General features: G+C 53.4%; 2 protein-coding genes across 3 annotated transcripts; both read right to left on the minus strand.

Moving 5' to 3' along the window:
• Positions 1-332: 332 nt before the first annotated feature.
• Positions 333-11462, minus strand: P3H3 (prolyl 3-hydroxylase 3). The gene is made up of 15 exons (XM_075763413.1): positions 10969-11462; positions 10587-10739; positions 9681-9870; positions 9422-9553; positions 8371-8504; positions 7991-8080; positions 7612-7664; positions 7347-7405; positions 6044-6168; positions 5824-5919; positions 4683-4833; positions 4362-4479; positions 1875-1950; positions 1338-1478; positions 333-1017 (listed from the first exon to the last, which is right to left on the minus strand). Exons 1-15 carry the CDS (start codon positions 11383-11385, stop codon positions 805-807), a joined length of 2148 nt encoding a protein of 715 aa, XP_075619528.1. The 5' UTR covers positions 11386-11462; the 3' UTR covers positions 333-804.
• A 1156-nt stretch (positions 11463-12618) lies between these two features.
• GPR162 (G protein-coupled receptor 162) lies at positions 12619-19097 on the minus strand. 2 transcript variants are annotated; one of them, XM_075763428.1, is made up of 5 exons: positions 18957-19097; positions 15400-17194; positions 14398-14587; positions 13665-13816; positions 12619-13501 (listed from the first exon to the last, which is right to left on the minus strand). In XM_075763428.1, exons 2-5 carry the CDS (start codon positions 16237-16239, stop codon positions 12977-12979), a joined length of 1707 nt encoding a protein of 568 aa, XP_075619543.1. In that variant the 5' UTR covers positions 16240-17194; positions 18957-19097; the 3' UTR covers positions 12619-12976. The 2 variants fall into 2 exon arrangements, with proteins under 2 accessions (XP_075619543.1, XP_075619537.1); XM_075763422.1 differs by lacking the exon at positions 18957-19097 and having other exon boundaries at positions 12914-13501; positions 13665-13819; positions 15400-16384.
• Between the last annotated feature and the right edge of the window lie 501 nt (positions 19098-19598).

Genomic DNA, 19598 nt, shown 5'->3' on the forward strand with positions numbered 1-19598 from the left:
TCTCTTCTGCTTTCAGAGGCAGTTTGGTGCTCAGAGAGGGAAAAAAACCTCCACAAAATCAAAAAACAAAACACCTTTCTGCAGGGAAACGTGAGCATACAGTGTTTTTTCTTAAAGGCACTCCCCACCCTTTTCCAGGGGTTAGTCATGGCAGAGCTGACTTTCTCTCTTGCTCTCCCTTATCGGAAATAGCTGGCATCTGGGCAAATACTTAATTTGTTTTCTTTCACTGAGGGCTCAATCTCCTTCCATCATTTGTTAGTTAAATTTCCATCAGCAATGAGTGTGCATGTCTCCCTCCTGGTGTACGGATTCAAACTCCCACCAACATCTGTGTCCAGCATTTTGCTTTTATTCCATATATTCACAGTCCCTCACCTTCCCTCTCTTGGACCAGTTGCGAGGTTCTGGAGTTTGCAGGTGCCTAGGAAACAGAGGCTTCTGTTTTGAGTTCCTGTGCTGAAAGACCCCAGGATCCTCTTCCCCCTCTCAGATTTGGCCCTGGATGACCAAGAAGCTGGCACTGAGAGGAGTGGGGTGAGGATACCCTACCTTCTTACTTCTGAGTGACACAAACACATTGGTGAGGCAGTGAAGAAAGTTCCTGGTGTCACTGACTTTAATACTCTGTCCCCGCTCCCATTTTTCATCTGCTGGGATGACACAGAGAAGTAAAGCTGCATCCCTCCCCATCACTACGGCTCTAGCATGCTAATAGACTGCTCCAGGCCTCTGTGGTCCCAGCGCTACTGCGACCTGCCAGGCCATGGTGTGTGCCAGTCCTGCCCCCAGGGCCCCGTGTGCTCAGAACTCATCTCTGGCCCGCAGCTCCTTGGGGTGCTGCGTCCTGTCCGAGCCAGGCTTGTGTCTCCGGCTTGTGGGCCTGGCTCCACTGTTGGGAACTAGAGGTTCCAAGGAGGATCTGCCACTGTGATCAGCTCCTGGATGTTGTTCTCCATCAGACCGGTCCTGCCTCACAGCCCTCTGTTCCATCAGCTCCTCTGCCTTCACCCGATCCTGCAGCCATGGAGACAGAGATGATGTGAACCCCTCCCAGCTAGGGTCTTGGCTCTGCCTGCAGGGGCTGACAAGACACATCTCGTCTTTGCCACATCCATCCATCCATCCATCCAACACCCGCCCCTCATCCCTCCCCCCCAAGCCCATTCTCTCTTGCAGGACCCATCACAGGCTGGTCCCTCCACCAGGTACCTTGTCAGAGGACAACCCCGGCTGGTCTAGGCCCTGCCCCATGGGAAAGTCCACAAGCCATTGCTCGAGGGGATCTGATCTAGCTTGGAGGTACTAGTATCCGTTTCCCCAGCATGGTCCTTTACCTGTTCAGCATGCTCCTGGGAGTGTGTGTACCAGAGAGCAATGGCGCAGCGCCTTCCACGGCTCACTGCCCACACGCCGTGGGGGTTCTCCTTGCCAGAGCTGAAGGCTACAAGCCTCCCACACTTAGGATGCACCTCAGCCTGTCAGGAGAGAGAAGAGACAATGAAGCCAGCAGCCCCCTGCTCTGGGGTGCACGGTCCTTCTACAGAGGTCAGCTACCTCTAGGAACATGGAACAGCAGAGAGCTGCTAGGCTACGAGCAAGGCAGACCTTGGGGAGGCAGAGAGAATCAACACAGGTCACAGATACCCACAGCCTGGGAGAGCCTGGAACATCTCACCTAGGAAGGAGTTAACTTCTCCTCTGTCTGAGATTTGCCTCAATTTGCATTTAGCTGCCCCTATTTGAATCTGCCACAGCACCAGCACTGCATTGTTTTTGGAGTGGTGGGATCCAATAATCAACTAGCTTCCTCCCACCCAGACTAAGTCTCACCCTCAGCCATCTCTCCTTCTTTTGGCCAGTCCCAAACTTACTGTGACAGTCACAGTGTCCATTTCAGTGAAGAAAAGGCCCCCACCTTGGAAGTCATCATTGAGGTAGAGAATGCCACTGTGGACAAAAAGAAAGAGGACATATGGAGGGTGAAGCTCATTCCTCCCAGGTGCTTCCCCACACTCCTTATCACAGGAGGCTGTGGATACCACAGGTTCAGAAAGTGAGTAGACCAGTTCACAGGAGAATCCATTTCGGAGTGTTAAATACAGCAGTGCCTAGCTTAGGGAAGTCCCTGAGCTGCAAGCCACACGAGGCTAGGAGACTATGCCAGGGACTTAGCTTGACATACTTGTCCTGTTTTGTTTTGGTTTGTTTTTAATCCTCTGCAGCATGCATCTGTGGTACCATTGTGACAACACCCTGGGCTAGACAGACCTTAGTTCTGACCTGGCATGACGTTATTTATGTTTTAATATTGGGAAAAATCCAAAGTCTGGAAGAGGAGACTGATCAGCAAAGAAAGCCATGTCTTAAGAGTCAAGGAATTTCAGGGTAACATAAGAATGGTCCAAAAGAGGCTTAGTGCGTGCAGAAAAAATTAAAAGAAGAAATTTCTTTACTAATGTTAGACAAAAAGAGAAGTAGCGAGGCCATTGTGCCATCCAGGTGAGACCAAAGTCAACCAGATGAAAGAATGGACCACAAACTACTTGAACTCCTCCTGGTATTCAATTAAGCTGATCGAAAATGTCAGAGGAACAAGAGAGGCCCATTAATGGGACTGGGAAAATGAAATAGAAGTCAACACTGTGGCTGCTGAAGCAAAACATTTAGGACATAAGGACAGCGAGAGGATTACCAGCTCTGAAAACTGGGAAGTTATGGCTCTTCTGCCATAGGGTTTTAATAAGACTGGGCAGTCAGGGTGGTAACACGACTGGAGAAAAGCAAGGATAGCTCTCACATGCACGAAGGGGCAGGAGAGTAGGGATAATGGTTGAAGCATAAACAGGCCTGTTAGCCTGACCTCAGCAGTCTGCAGGGCTTTAGACTCTGTTTCTGAGAAGGATAAACCAAGGACAAGATATGAATGGAAAATGGTCTTAAAATGTAAGATGATAGTACTAGAAGCAGATGGGGCTAGCCACACAATCTTTGACAAAACAGTTGATTTCCCAGGGAAAGACAATGTGCTCGATCTCAGCCGTTTGGACTCTGGTAGAAGCACTCAGAACAGTGCCACTAAAGAAATGACTAATGAACGCAAAGGTGAAGAAGAGCACGTGAACAGCACACCCTGACTAGCACACCACTGGCACCAAAAGGAGTACTGTTTGCCTAAAGGAAGATCACTGGGAGTCTTGGACCCCTGGGCCAAATCCCGTTTCATTAATAACCATTAACGATCAGAAGAGATCCAGGAAGTCTGGAGCACAGGGACCTCTTTCAAAAGTACACTGGAAGAGCTCAGCCTTTGTGAGTTGTTTGGTCAATCACGTTTCACTCAGCAAGAAGACAGGAATACTCCCAGAAATAGCTCAGCAGCAGAGACCCCAGGAAGATATTTTAATATACATTCAAGCAGAAGTCAGAGAGGCCCCCTACCCAGGGAGGAGTGAGGCGAACGGACAGCTTTCCCACAGGAGGGACAGAGATCTAACCAGTTACACGACAGAGCCTGGTAATTTCACAATCTGACTAAATCAAGTTAACATCTATGTCAGAAGGAAAATGGACTCAATGACACTGGAATTCCTTTTAAGCCCTACATCCTTACCATAGGCTGCTCAGAGAAGATTTCTGCTCTGAGTACAGCTACAACTCAATGAAAAGGCAAATAATATTTCCGGATGCCCAAGGATGGGATGGAAAATGGGAATCAGTTGTAGCAAACTGACCTAATTAGGCTGCAGTATGCAACAACTGTCACTATCTTTAAAATATATTTCAGGTTCTTTCAGAGAAGAGTAACAAAACCTGCCACAGGCTGGAAAAACTCTCACGTGGAATGGAAAAAACCAACAAAAAGTATTGGCAGTGAATCTTGAGAGACATGAATGGAGAGAATAGTCACCAAAGTACATTGACTGCTCAAAGGAAATCCAAAGAGCCTGGTTCTCTCTCTCCTGTAATGCATGGAAGGCTGTGAAAGAAGGAACATGATTAGAAGAAACAGACTGTCATAAGGGTTGACAGTGGATTGCAGTACTGTGGTAGACCCACAAGACAACAACTTGATGTGGCTCTAGTCCGTGCAGCCTCCCAGCCTTGTTCTGCTCTCTGTTAATGCTGGCTGTGAGGAGGGAGGAGGGAGAAAGGGCAGATCATCTTCCCAGCCTACGGAAGGTGTTTCACACCTTGTTCTGAAGCCACTGATGCAGCCTGCTGTCTGATGCTACAGTCCTGGCTGGCTTTGAGCCAAAACCCCATCACCTGGTTTCTATAAGCTGAGCTTATCCTCTGATGGGGCCGGGGAGACATTCTGATCTCCACATGATCTAATGCGCGTCGCCTTCTTCTCTTACCTGTAGTCCCTGTACACGTAGGCAGGTGGTTCTTTCCAGCACTCTTGCCCCTCAGGATCCAAGAGACAATTATCAGCATGGACAGGATGACTAAGATCCATGCGACCTTCCTGCTCCTCTGAAAAGGGAAGTTACAAAAAAAAAAAAGGGAAAAAAAACCCAAACCAACCAAAAAAATGGCATTTTCAGTTTCAAGGAAGAATAAGGCAAAGAGAAAGGGGTGCAGTGAGAGTAAAGGGAAGAGTGTCTCCTGAGAGCACATGGCTGAGGCTGAGGAGACTCTCCAGGAGACAGGGACTAACAGGGGGAAAGATTCTTTACCATCTACAGCCGTGCGGCACACAAGGTGTGTGAATGAGAAATGGAGTTTCTTTCCAGGAGTAAAATAGGACTCAATGATTTTCCGTGATTTCTCACTGGCCTGCAGAAGCAATTTGGCATCTCTCCAGTCCACGTCCCCATTCTGGGCCAGCTACAAGTGAAAAACAAGCCTGTTAGAATACTTACATACAAAGATAGTCTAAGAAATGATACACGTACACAGTAAAGAAAAAGAGATGTGGGTAAAGTCCTGTGACCACAGATATAAGAACATATTTTCTCATGTAAATATAAGTCAGGAGTACACCTGTACAGCACAGCAATTCTTTCCTTCTACTCAGTACATGAAGCCACATCTGGAATGCAGCATCATTTTATGTCCCCCAGTACACAAGGGACACTAGCAAACTGGAGTGAGTTTTCAGTGAAGGGTCTTAAAATCGCAGAGGTGTTGAGGCACATGACACAGAGAGGTTGAAGGAGCTGGGTTTCTTCAGCCTAGAGAAAAGAAGGCCGAAGGAGGATCTAACTACAGTCTCCTGTCACCTAAAAGGGGGTTATAGAGAAGATGGAGTCAGTCTCTTCTGAGAGGGACACACTGGAAAGACAAGAGGCAACAGGCAAAAGCTGTAGCAAGGGAAATTTTGGCTAGATATAAAGAAAAATTTCTTCCTCCTTAGAGCAGTACAGCACTGAAACAGGCGCCCAGAGAGGCTGGGGAATTTCCACCCTTGGAGCTGTTCAGGACTTGCCTGCGCAAAGCCTTGAGGGATCTCATCTAGCTTTGAAGTTAGCCATGCTGTGAGCAGGGGGTCAGACTAGGGATCTCCAGACGCTTCCACCTTAATTTATTCTCCAATGCTAAGCTAAGCATGTCCGTAAGACTACCACACAGGGACAAGTAGCAATTCCGAAACCCTGTCTCACAGGACAGAAAGCACTTGTCAAGCCCTCCATGTACAACGTGCCTAAACATGATCATGGAGGGAGGAAGAGGGTCAGGAGAAACCGCACATGCACTTGTGAGGAAGATAACACACCCATGGCCCCATCCAGAGTGCACTTCACACAGAAAAATGTTCGAGTGGCAAACACTCTTTCTGGACAATCAAGAAGGCAGCAGACTCACAGAGCCACTTACCTGTGTGGCCTTCAAAACGGTTAACCCTTCAAATCTCTCATGAGGGGTATGAGGCGACCGTCTTGCCCGGTAGCCATCTCCTGCTTCTCCTGCTGCCTGGAATACGAGCATACAGGTGACATACATTAGGCTGCCATATCTCCTCCACGGAAACACTACAGCCCTGCCTGCTGAGGAGGAAAGTACACATACAGGAGCTCCTACAAGACCCAGGCCTCACCTTTGTCAGCCGGAGAAGGTCCTTACACTCAGACTCCGTCAGCACTCTGTCGAACACAACCCTCTGGGTTCCATTCATCCGTCGGGAATCCATCGTGACAGCAATACCCTCAAAAGGCAAAGGACCTGTCAGAGAAGCAAGTACAGATAGGCATGAGCAAGCTTTGGAAAAGAAGCCCTCAGACACCAACCCCCAGCCTGGATAAGGAAGTGGAGAGACACTATACATTCTCTGAGAAGACAGGACAGTTCCCCAGAAGCACCCATTCCTCGCAGACCTGGGCCACTTGCACCCCTCACATGCTTCAGGGGGACCAGAGCATCAGGTGGGGAAGCTGGCCTACAGCAAGTACTTCAGGAGCCAGCAGAAACTTGGGGCTTGCTGGGAGAGCAGCAGGGAGCTGGGGAAAGTTGAATGCACTGTGGATCGCAGCAGCAGAACAGGTCCAGCCTACTGGGGTGAGGCTCTAGAGAAAAGAAGCAGGTAAACACCTCCATCAACCCTCCTTTCAATCACACATCTTATCCCAGAATTATTTCCAGTGAATCTTTCTACTTTCGTCAGCCCCAAAGAGAAGCAATGGGTATTAGCTGGTGATTTGATCTTTTGATCCTTGGCTGTTCCCCCCCCCCCCCGACCTCTGGATGGTCACAAATGCCAAGGCACTCAGGCCCTCAGAATGATCTGCTCTCCCATGTGTCACAGCAGAGAACCATTTGCGGTCACTTCAAGCAAAGACTCCAGGACAGAGCCCTGCAAGAGGCTGTGTGTCCACACGTAAGAACAGAGGATCAGCAAGAACACAAGACTCTGCACTGCAGTCTATAGCATTCAGCCACAAATTGTTTGAACTTGTGTTTTTCAGGGAAAGACTTGCCCAAGCCAAATAGTCTGTTTCCAGTTTTCATTCCCCCCCCCGCCTCTCTTTGTCCCTTTCAGAAAAGTGTTGTTTGAAGTTGGGCTGGTGGAGTTGAACCAGGTTTGGTGTAGACACTCCTGCCACACTGAACAGGGATCTGCACGTCCACAGGCTTGTCACGTATTCAGGCACCACTGCTGTCAGCTTCTCCAGCCACAGTGCTCTTTGAGTTCCCATCCCAGAGACGTACACAGTGACATTTTGCAAGATTACACATGCATCAAAGAGGGAGAAAAGAAACAGTGAGAAGATTTGCTGAGCCATTCAAGTCAGTCTGCATCTATGCTAGCATTCAAATGGCTGAGGATGGAAGAAAAGACAGCACTTAGCCGGGCTAAGCCTGGCTGACTGCATCCAAGTCCTTCTTTAAGCTCTGTTACTCACCCCTCTTCTCCATCTCTTCCACTTCCAGAGTTTCCTGCTTTTGCTTCTCCTGATCCTCTCTCGGGAGCAAGGGGAAAAACAGAGATCAGGACTGTCAGTACACAGAGCTATGCCCAACCCCTCTCTGTGGTAGCATTTCACACCCTTCTTGTTTTGCCTGTTACTTAGCAGGGACTACTGTTCCTTGTATCACCCCTGTCAGTCCAACCCCATCCCCTACTTCCAACTCTTACATTTCAGTCCTAGTCAACTCAGCCAACCTTACCTGTGTTTCTCTTTTAGGTTTTCAGGAATAAGCTCATCTGGAGTCCAAAGATCCTGTAGAAACAAACACAGATGGTTCAGTACACAACAAACTTCTCCCACACTGGATCACATCAAACAGCCAGTTCCTTGTCCCCCTTCTCCAGTGAAGATCAGACCAATGGTTCTGGCCTGCTTCTGATGACAGCCAGATCGGGCTAACGCATACGGTTACAGCAGCAATTTCCAACTAACTTTAGCAGAAAGGTCTTAAAGATCCACCTCATAAGGACTTGGGGGTTCTTCTCATCAGCATCTGATCCTTTCTGGATCATGTGCCACTGAAGTGAATTCTGGCAACTGTCTTGGTGAAATTAGGGCAAGAAGATTATGATACTTACAGGGTCATTAAAAGTTCCTCCTAGATGCTCCACTGCATAATAAATCAACTTCTTCTCCATCAGAGATCTCTGCACATAATGTTGAATACTCTAAGGAAGCAAAGAGGCTGTCAAACAACCACCCCACAAAAAGACAACCCCACCCCTGTCCAGGGCAGAAACTTGCCCCAACACACTGCTGTGCACTATGAAAGCCCAGTTCTGTCCTGAAGGGATCCTGCCTCGTATAGACTGTAAGTAAACTCAGGCTCTAGTTTCTTCAGTCCTGGGCTTGGCACACATCTGCAGTGAAACACGTTTCCCTTTTTGTCTCCTGGACTGTGGTCTTGTCATATGGGTCAAGGGAGGGTCAAAAAGTACAGACCTGGGGTTGTAACTACCTCTCTAGCTGTCACAGCTGTGTCCTCTCCCAGTTCTGTGCGATACTGTTTCATTTTCTCCAACATTGGCTCATCCGTGGGATAGAAGAGCAAGTAGGAAGCAGCACATTCAGCAGCCAGTGCCTGGTTCCCAACTTGGGCAGGGACAGAAGAGAACAAACAGATATGTCTCTGAAAGACCTGACATTAACAGCAAATGTGTACAGGCCAGAAGCACCCAACATGCTGGTCAGGATCCAGCAGCAGGAGGCCTTACACCGAGGACACATCAATCCCTGCCTACTCGGGCCTGTACCCAACGATGGGCAGAGAATGCAGGGAATGAGCCTGGTGAAGAACAGGCCAACTTTCAATATTTATTGGGAGCTCATTCAGAGGAGACAGAGATAAAAATAAGTATACATTTGGAAGAAAGATAGTTCCACCTCCCTCACACAAAAGACATGATGAGGGGTCTAGGGTCTGGAGGCTTTGAGATACAAGTTTTACCAATGGTCTGACAGACGAGATCAGAGACAGTTGGGTCAGTGTGGGAAGGAGCACAGGTATCCAAGAGAAGAGCTGAGGGACATGTGAAAGTGATGGGATGACCAATGTTATGACAGGCCATCAGTTCAGCAAGGGCAGGCAGGGCTGACTAAGAAGGAACACCACTGCTGAGATAAGATGCAAGCACATGCTCTAGATAGGAAGTGGGGGCCTGGGTATAAAATACACAGCTCGAACAGCACGCTGCTGGAGCAAGGACTTTAAATGGAGAGTGCTGGAGGAAAGAACTGGGAACAGCCACACACTACAGAAGCTGCACAAGGAGACTGAAGCAGACCACAGGAGACTTCTCCCAAGGTGGCCACAGTCTTGGGCTGGAACAAGAGAAGAGAGGTTCTGGGCAGAGTAGGGGAGTCAGGGGGCAGAAGGAGGGAGAGAGCCGTAGAGCTCAGGTCAGTGTGCCACTTCTCCCCATGACATGCTGCCCTCTTAGTCCAGAAGCAAAGGTCAAGTTTAGGGATGGGGATGCCACAGTATAAGGTCTGCTCATGGCTCTGCTCACCTTGGTCGTAGGCAAACTGCAGTAAATCAAGATGAGAGGGTATGAAATCTTCCGTGGCAGAAATCCGTCCTGGCTTTGTGGCAATTTCAAGGACACACTGCTGTCTGCATTTCAAAACCTGAATATAATGGGCTGCAAGAGAGAGGAGCAAGAAAGGCAGTAGCTCATGCTTCTTCCAGACAGGAGCACTGGGAAACAGGGCATGCCCAATGTGGGGAGCAAGCTCTTCCTACCCAACCCTCTGTGCCCCTAATGCTACCTGCAATGGCTTCGTACAGGCCAGGTTGCATCTCCTCCTCCTCCTCCTCCTCATCCTCCAGAGGCCCTTCACACAGGGCACGACACTCTTCCAGTGCTGACAGCGCCTCTGTGAGTGACTCCTCCAGCCTGGCCGCAGCCTGCAGGTATTGATCTGCATCATAGTGTTGCACCCCAGCTTCATATGCTTCCTGAGAAGGACAGATCCAGGCCCCTCATCAGTGCGGGTGACACCAAAGGACTTCCCAAGACTTTGAGTCACTCACAGGATAGTACTGACATCTAGGGGCCTGCCTGACCATGCACAGCCCACCACGCAGTGATAGCAAATCTTCTGGACTTAAGCCAAATGTACTTCTCCAAGGCTCTGCAGCCTGCTGTAACTGTCACCAGAAAGTCTCTGTGTCACACCTGCAATGGTTTGTCTTCACCCTGAAGAGAAGGCTTCAGGCAGACCTTATTGCAGTCTACAAAGGGGGCTTATAAGAAGGACTGAGAAAGACTTTTTACCAAGACCTGTGGTGACAGGGAAAGGGACAATGGTCTTAAACTGAAAGAGGGTAGATTTACATTGGAAATAAGGAAGAATTTTTTTATGACGAGGGTGGTGAGGCACTGGAACAGGTTGCCCAGAGAAGCTGTGGGTGCCCCATCCCTGGAAGTGTTCAAGGCCAGGCTGGATGGGGCTTTGGGGAACGTGGTCCAGTGGAGGGTGTCCCTGCCCATGGCAGGGGGGTTGGAACTAGATGATCTTTGAAGGTCCCTTCCAACCCAAACCATTCTGTGATCTATGTACAGGGACCCTGTTTCAAGCCATGGCCCTTGTTTGGGAATAGATCAGGGCCCCAGACTGGTCCCTAAGACTGGATAAGAGCTGCTGACATCCTGCTCTGCATCAAACCCTCACCCAGTGCAGCGTGGCCTCCAGGTCACGGAAGTTGTCCGACTTCACCCCTGACATACGCCGGTACTTCTCTATATCCTCCCGCATTTGGAGGTGCTGGGGATTAGCGACAAAGAAGGTGTGAGCAGCGGACACGGCCTGATCCAGCTTCTTCAGCTGTGGAGAAAAGGCAGCAGCGCCTGTCACACTCCTGCGGGCCCCCTTCTCTTCCATCAACCCCTCACCCCAGGCCTTGTCCACCACCCCCTCAGCCAGAGCTGCGCAGAGCCAGCACCCTGCCTTTGCTGACAGAGGCACTGGGGGCCTGCCCGGGGTGGCGACTCCCAGCCCCCTGGGGAGAGCCCACCCCGGGGGGCCCCTCGCCGCCGCCGCCGCCGGTCCCCACCTGGAAGAAGGCCACCTGGAGGTAGTTGTAGGGCTCCCTCTGTTCGAAGTCCCGGCGGATGGCGTGGCTGGCGCGGTGGGCGGAGGGCGCGGCGCCCAGCCGTTGCCCCAGGCAGTGCTGCAGGCAGTCGGCGCGCTGCAGCACCCGGCCGAAGAGGGCGGCCTCCCAGGGCCCGGCCCCGGTCGGCCCGCCGATGAAGGCCGCCTCCCGGCAGCAGGCGGCACGGCAGGCGCGGCGGGCCGCCCGCAGCCCCGCGTAGCTGTGGAGGGCGCGCTGCAGCAGCTCGGCCGCCCGCCCCCAGTCCCGGGCGAAGTACGCCCGCACCCCGTCCGCGTACAGCAGGTCATAGGGGACCAGGCGGCCCGGCGACGTGGCGGCGACGGCGGCGAGGAGGCAGAGGCAGAGGAGGGAGGCCATGGCCGAACCGCCAGGGAGTAGGAGGAGGGGGTCCGGGCGGGTAGGCGTCCTGGCGGGCCCCGGGCTAGGCCCACCCAGGGGGCCGGACCGGGCGGGCCGGCGGGCGGTGCCGGCTCGGGGCTTCGGTGGGCGGGCAGCTTGGCGTCCAGGTGGGGGAGCGGGGGAGAGGGCCGCTGCCGGGAGCCAGGACCGGCTCGGGCTCCGTCCCCACGTCCCTCCGCGGGAGCAGGTCCTGCTGTGCCAGCTGAGACCTGCCGCCACTTCATGGGCGCCGGGACCAGCCCGGTACTGGTCCTGCGTGGGCCAGCAGATCACTGGCACCTCATCGTCTGACGTGGTCCTTTGTCCAGGCATCTGCCAAGCATCCCCCAGCACTAACCCTCCCTTGGGAAGGGTCACCCACACCCCTCCAACGAGATGTCTTGTAAGAGGTTACAGTTAATCTATCAGAATGCATGCTGGGGATGAGGCACGCTTGGACAGTTCATAGACCAGTTCCCATCACATGGAGAAGGGCTTTGGAGGTGAAGGGCTACTTATCTCTCACAGCCCATCTGATGCAGCCAAACCCTTGCCCATGGCTGGAACTACAGCCAGCACCGGGCAGGAGAAGGTCGATCTGCCACACGCTCCTTCTCCACCTCCCTCCCAAGAGTTTTGCGTGGGGCAGGAGCCTGCTTCAGACCTCACCACTCCCAGATTTGACAGCGTGGGCAGTCAGGGCCCTTCTCCCTGGAAGGCTCTGTCAGCTTTTCTGTATGGATGAGAACTTTGGGCCAGTGTGTTTCATGCAAAGTTTGCACTGGAATCAACAGTTTGCATTGGTGAAATGAAATGTCATGGGTCAGGGTCTTTTTGGAGACAATGTAATTGTTTTCAAGTATGGGGTTGCCTCAAAGCAGTACCTTTTGCTGAGTGATATTAGAAAGCACATAGGCTGCTCCTGCTTAGCTGTAGGCAGCTTAAGTCTGCCCTGAAATGGAAAGGAAAACTTTTCACCTGGTCTCCCATGAGAACCCCTCTATGGGCTTTGTTCCCTTCCTGGGCTGCTAAGCATCTGCTGCCTTCCACATGTGCTGACAAGAAAGGGATGGAGAGGGAGGAAAGGAGCCTTGCACATTCCGCATTCCCCTTCCAGAAGCCTGTGAAGCTTCATTAAACATTGGGCCAGTCATTTTGTTTCTATGGAAACAAAATTATTACTAATACATTATTTTAAAAACAGACACACGATTGACACTCCAAATATAGAATTTTAATACCATTCTGCGCCTGCCTCGTCTCTTAGGGCAGAGCGGATGCAAGGGTGGAGTTCACAAAGGGACAGGACTGGCGAGAGTGCCAAGTGGCGGTGGCAGCGGAGGGTGTGTTTGTAACCTGAGAGCAGGCACAGGCCATCCATCCATCCGTTGTGCTGCCTTCTGAGGATCTGTCCCACTTCTTTTTTCCCCACCAGTGTGGGGTGCCGTGTTTCCTGCCTGCTGGCGAGAAAGATGAGAATGCAAATTAGTGATCGGGTCCCGGGACAAAGGGAACACTTGAAGTTTTATTTAAAAATCGTGATGGCACTGAATGTTTTTGATGCTGTCTCTCATAGTTTGGGATCTTGAAAGGTCTGTGCCTCGCAGGCCTCAAGGGTCCTTTCACGTGGCGCCTGCTCTCCGTCCTGCAGATGCCAGCCTTCGTTGCCAGCCAAAGAGCAGCGCCGTGGCCGGTCAGCGTTCTCCTCTCTGCTGCCCAGGGAGAGGCGGCGATCGCGGCGCGATGCGAGCGGGAGACGGGAGTGCCGTGGGCTGCAGGCTGGGGTGGGTTGCGGTGTCTCGTCGATGAACGTGGTGATCTCATCTCGGAAGAAGCAGGCGCTGGAGCTGGAGGCCCGCGGCATCAGCCCCCCCTCCAAAAACTGCCGTAGGGTTGTCAGCTCATCTTCTGGGGGCCGCCGGCGGTGCTGGTAGTCATGCAGCTGAGGAGGCAAGAAGCTGGGGCTGCCAGGCTTGCGGGGGGTGGAAATGCGGATGTCGTCAGATGAAGACCACTTGTGTAGGAAGGATGGAGCAGAGCGGTGGGCAGAGAAGATGTTAGTCTCATCATGTGACATTCTCCGGGAGATAGGGACCTGGAAAACAGAGAAGGAGGCAGGTGATGGAAGACTAGAAGAGACAGAACCAGAGGGAGCAGCTGAGGCTTTCTCAGAGAAGAGCCAAGAGGACACAAAGGTGTGGGAGACTGACAAAGAAGAGAGTGGGTTGTGGGGCTGCCCATGCCAGCTCTCAGCTCACCTGCAGGTAGTGCACCTTGTCCTGGGGCAACAACATGTGGTGCATGGGTAGCAGCTTGATGTCCCGGGAGTCCCGCTTCACAGCTGCAGCACCGTTTGCATCAAATCTCACTTTGCAGATCCTGCTGTCACCATAATCATCACACACACCATCTGTTGGCAAAGAGGAGAACGGTAGTCAACACTTTTAAGCCAGAAGAGGAGCGTTATCAGGGCACCTGGAAGCCATCCTAAGGCTTGTCTGAATTCTGCCACCCTACTTGCAGCCCTCAGGGCTCACCTCTGAACAAGGACCTCATCTTTCTGCTTGCAACAGCACTAATGCACCCAGCACTAAAGCACCCAGAGACTGCCCTGATTCTTCTGTCTCACTTTTGAATCACTCACTGCCAGAACTTGGACCTTTGGATCAGCAAGTTGGGCTGAGGCCCAGCATGTCACTTGCGTTGTGGTTTGGTGGCAGTACACATGGTCTCTATTCTTGCATCTACTGCTGCACTAATTTTTCCTGGATGCTAGTGAGTCCTAAGGCAGCAAGTGAGTGACAGAGCCTTCTCCAGAATAAATTTTCTCAGGGTTGCTGACTCCAAGCTAGAACACAAATCCCACCTAGCCACCCACACCACTCCTAGTGCTGTCAGGTCGTTTTCCCAAGACACAGCTCTCTTTCCTCTGTAGTCTTTTGGGGAGAGGGTTAAGGAAGAAAGGTGACTGTGGGGTGGTGAGGAGCTTACCATCATCTCCGTCTTCCTCAGACATGATAGCCACACACTGCTCCCACACGGTGCGGAGATCTGCTCGGTAACGCTCGCAGGACCAAATAAAGGAGGGGAGCAGCAGAGTCTGCACCATGGAGCACCAGAGCACAGCCAGGACCATCCAGGTGGGGGCCGTATCATAGCGCAGGCTAAAAAAGCTCACGACCTTTGAGGTAAGAAAGAGAAACAACACCGAGAAAGAAGACAGAAGTGGAGATCAAAGGAGAAAGATAATGGGAGTCAATTCTGTAGCAGAATGTAATCTGTAAAGGATTCGTCAAGTAATTACCTCATGTCCCTTTGAAAAACTGTTCCTGGGTGTTGCCCCAGGTTTGCTCGACCATATTCTGAGCTGTCATATCTCTAATAGGAGACCTGGTGTTAGCATCCCTTCTTCCCATGCTAATTATGAGCTGGAGCTAAGCAGGTGCTAACAAAGGACACAGCCACTGGAAAAAAAAAGCTGTGACTAAGCCTCCGTCCTCTTACTGGTTCCCTTTGAGAACTTCCCCAGCAATCCAGTTTTGCAACCAGCCAGCCAAAACCTGAATGCTGACTATGACTGAACAAGCAGAAGGAAAAAGAAAACTGTCTGCCACAGCTTTTAAAGCTGGTGTATCAGTTGTCCAGAAGCAAACTGGAGAGATAGAAATCTCATTGTTTTTACAGAGGTAGATGCCCCTGTAAGTCTGCAGAATAATTTCCTCTCCTCTTAGCCACTTAAAACTTTCACAGTGGTTTTAGCTGTGTGGTGTGTATTCCCCAGGCTTAGACTTGTCTTAAGAAAATGCTGCTGTGGAAGGATGAGAGAATTTCTGCAATCTTTTTAAAACCGGCCCTCAGAATAACACAGATTCAGATGCGGCAACTCTGTGGCTGGTGAACAGAAGACAGTGTTTCTTCTTTAAAACTTGAGAGAAATGGAAATCTAGTTTAACTGCAGACGCAGTGAAGGGAAAGGGAGAACTTGCTGCTTACCAAGATAGGCACCCCAGTGAGAGTGTCATACAGGAAGACAATGGCGCTGATGAGGTTGGTCATCTGCAAGGAGGTCTTGGCTGACTCAGAGCCATCCAGTGAAGACCTCCTTTTGCCTCGTACATCCTCCACTACAATGGCCGGCACATTGAAAGTGGTGTGTGCTGATGAAGAGCAGGATGACGCTTCCTCTGCCCTCTGATGGCGGCACCGCCGGCGTCTTCTGTGTGCCCACAGGGTCTGGTAGAAAGTGATACCCACGCACACCAAGCCCATGACGATTCCTCCGAGCAGCAGGAGGCTAAAGCAGACACCAAAACCCAGCCCTATCTTGCTGACAATGAACTGGCAGCCACGAGCATAGTAGCGCTCGCCGTTGTTGTGCCAGCCGATGGAGGGCAGGGTGGAGAGGATGAATGATACCATCCAGATACCCATGACTGCGTGCAGAGCCTGCTTCTTGGCATTGCTCAGCCGGTAGTTGACTGGCCATCTCACCATCCACATCCGGTGGTAGGAAAGGGAGGCCACTGTGAAGCAGGTGGCCAGGGCCAGGGTGTAGTAAGTGGAGACAAAAACCTTGCAGATGCTTTCATTCCAGTCGTAGTCAGAGGACTCGCGCCGCAGCTGCACCACGGCATAGGTGGTGAGGGGTACTGCTGCCATAAGGATGTGGGTCCCAGCAAGGAAGCATAGCAGTAGCTCCAGGGGCTTGTGTTTCTGTTGTTTGGCCGTGATGCTGAGGATAATCCAAGAGTTGGCCAACAGGGCTAACATCCCACATGCCAGCCACCACAGTGAGTTGTTGTGCAAGGTGGACTCTGATTCAGAGTCCCCCATGCTGCCACCCCTGCTAGGCTGCACCCTGTCCCTGCCACTGGGATTTTTTAAGAGGGCAAGTGGGACTCCGCACTGGGGGAGCCACGTCCCTCTTCATCTGCTGCTGCTGCTGCTGCTGTGATGCGAGGTGTATGCACACTGGAGGGGTTCCTCAAGGCATTGCCACCAGGTGCTAGGCGGAACAGCCAGCAATTCTGTCTCACTGTCAGTCCTCCCTTTCCCGTCTGTTTGATTATATTTCTTTCCTTTATTCTAACTTCTTCACCTGTTTTTCCCCTTGTTCTCTTTCTTTTTCTTTCTTCCACCTTCTTTGTCTCTCTTTCTCATGAACGCTTGCCAGTGCTGCTTCCCTCACTCGCTTGGGCTCACTTTTTTTTTTCCTCCCCATCTATTTCATCCCCCTCTTCCACTCTCCCCCAAAGAAAAGGCTCTCCTTACTTCATGTGCCCACCAAGCACCTTCTGTCTCAGGGACCACCTTCTGCTGGGACTGGTGAAGGCCACATGCAAACAGGGACTGCTGGGGACTCCAAACAGTTTGGTAGTAGCAAGTGCCTGCTGCCCAGCGTCCTAGTGAATGAGGAGCTAGCCAAGAGTTTCAGAGATGACAGGAGGCAGGACAAAGGTCCTGCGGAAATGGTGAGGGCGGCGCATACACCGTGTGTAATCCCCCTCTCACCAAATGCCACACTCGTGGCCAGGTAGAGGTTCCTGCCAAGGCTGTCAGAGAGCTATCAACAGAGAGTGAAGGGCGAGGAACAAGATTCAGAGGGTTCCGTATTCAAGACCTCATGGCACTCTCACTACATTGTCCTTTTTGCTGTCCTCCAGGGCTCAGCCTGCTCTTTCAAGCTTTCCTGCACAGCGCAGGGCAGAGCTGGCAAACAATAAGGAGATGGTGGGGAGGGGAAAATCCTTTTCAAAGGTTCCCTTGGAGATTCAGGGCATGAGGTTCACTGTAGAAGAGAGAAAAGAGAAAAAGTAATATAAGATCAGTCTATCTCTCCAGATCTCTCTCTCTCTCCTTGCCCACACAAACAACTTGTCACGATTTAGACAGTGCAGAGCACTCCCTGTGTCTTTCAGGGAACAGAAAAGCCAGATTTGCACCAGTCCCTGCATACCTCAGGCCAGACTCTGGCCCCCAGCAACTCCTTCCAGTGCTGCTGAGACACTGCGCTCCCTGCCCTTCCAGTCTGAGGCTCCCCACCCAGAGCATTTCTAATGCCATTTCTGTAATGGAAGGCCTGATCTGCATTGCCCCTTGCCGTTCCGGTCCTGCCCTCCCCATGCACCCGCTGTAACACCCCTTGCTCCTGCTGTACAGCTCCCACAGCTCCGCCAGTCTTTGGACCTCAGCTTTTCTCTGCCAGCACTCTGGATTTTAACCTGCTGCTCCCAACCCATCGCATCCACGGGTGTGTGCCACCACTCCAATATCCTGCACAAGTCTTCCAGCTACACACCTCGCCCACCCAGTGTTTCTGCTAGGGCCGCTCTCGTCTCCAGACACCCCACAGTTACAAATCCAGCAAACAAGACTGCTAACCTAGTCCTGAGACTACTCGCCTTTGCCAGTGACCTCTGGTCCTACCAGCTCAGACTCCCTCTCCCGTCTTCATCTATAGGGTACACCCAAGCAGTATATTCCAGAAAGGTATAGACCTGCTCTGTGCCTTGACTGGAGCAGATGTCAACTTAATCTTTCTGTGGATGGATCAGTGCTCCCCAGTTTGAGCTAGTGGCTCTATTCTGACCCTTCCCCTTCCTTCTGCTTCTCCCTATTTTCTCACCCTCTCTGTAACCACCTGAGGCTTTTCCTTTTATCTCTGCTTGGAGCAGTTTGCCACGCCTGGATTGGCAATGCCCCCGTTCTGCCCTGGTTCACCTTTTCCCCCCCAGTGCCATCACTCTTGCAGTTAGGCCTGTGGCCTCTGGAGACAGTTACAAAGCTGCTGGCCCTGAGAATCCCAGGGGAACGAATTTCCTTGCAGCATCTCCTTCTGCCGCCCTTCCCACCCGGCTTGTTCTGGTGGCCCGCACTGTTCCCTCAACGAGGCAGAAACCCTCCTGCCTCTGCTGGCTTTGGGGCCCGATTCTGCTCTGAGCCGTGGTCCTCCCGCTCCCAGGGACCGGAGAGCCCCGGAGCTGGTGCAGGATGAACAGGTTGGGGAAAGTCATCCTCACCTGGCCCTGCTCCCCGGCCAGAGCCCCCCCGCTGCATCCCACCGCCCATCCCACCAGCGGGGAGAGGAGAGGAGAGGAGAGACTCCTGGGGCTGGTGACTCGGGGGATGGCAAGGGCGGGGGGTCTGAGGGGAAGATGACCCAGAATAATTGCAAGGAAGAGCGGAGAAAACCGGGGTGCCCGTGGTGACGGGGGCGGAGGATGCGGTCGGTGGGGCCGGAGCCGAGGTGCGGTGCTGTCCCCGTCGCCCCCTCCCCTTGCCCCCCGCCCGCCCGGCAGCTCGAGGGGCGGCGGGGGTCCGGGCCGGGCCGCCCTGAGCCTCGCCTGACGGCGGCGGCGGAGCGAAGCGGTGCGGCCGGCCGGGGCTGGGCTGGGCGGGGGCCGGGGCCGCGGAGCCCGCGGGGCGCTCCGGGGCGCGGCCGTGCCCAGCGGCGGCGCCGCCCTGCGCGCGGCGGAGCGGAGCGGGGGCCGGCGGCGGCGGGGGCCGATCGCGGCGGCGGCGGCAGCGGGGGCCGGAGGGACCCATCTTACCTCTCGCCGGAGCAAGCGCTGCCATGGCGACGGGCGCCCCGCGCGGCTGTGCGCGCCTCTGCCCGGCTGTGCCGGCCCCCGGCCCCGGCCGCCGCAGCGGACGCCGCAGGCAGCCGCCCCGGCCCCGCGCTCCGGCCATCCGCCAGGCGGGGCGACGGCGAGGGGCGAGGGGCGGGGAGCGCCGGCGGGAGACGGCGGCAGGAGCACCGCCGGGCCGAGCAGCCAGGGGGCGGGCCGGCCGGACGGGTGCGGGAGCCACCGCCCCGGCCCCGGCCCCAGCCCCGGCCCCTCCCGGCGCCCGGGCGCCAGCGGTCCCGGCAGCCGCGGGGTGACGGGGCAGGCTGCTTTCGGCTGTGCTGGGGTGCGCGCGGCTCCTGGAGCTGGTCTTGGCCAGGGCCCGGCCGCAGGGGCTGCTGCCGCCGGGGCCCGGCCGGCTCCCCCTGGTATGCGCCCTTCCTGCCCCACGGGGCAAGCCTGGCCGCCCCCAGGAACACGAGTTTGCAGGACAAGAAGGTGCCGGACTCCTGTTCCCAAAGAAAGAGGGTTATGAGGAGGCACCCTGGTCGTAAGAGATGTGGGGCGGATGGGTGCTGACATGAGAGGAAAGGCAAAGAGCTAGTGCTAACAGAGGGGCCTGCAAGG

The sequence above is a fragment of the Balearica regulorum genome, chromosome 1 (genome assembly GCF_011004875.1).
Source record: "Balearica regulorum gibbericeps isolate bBalReg1 chromosome 1, bBalReg1.pri, whole genome shotgun sequence".
NCBI classification, from domain to species: Eukaryota; Metazoa; Chordata; class Aves; order Gruiformes; family Gruidae; genus Balearica; species Balearica regulorum.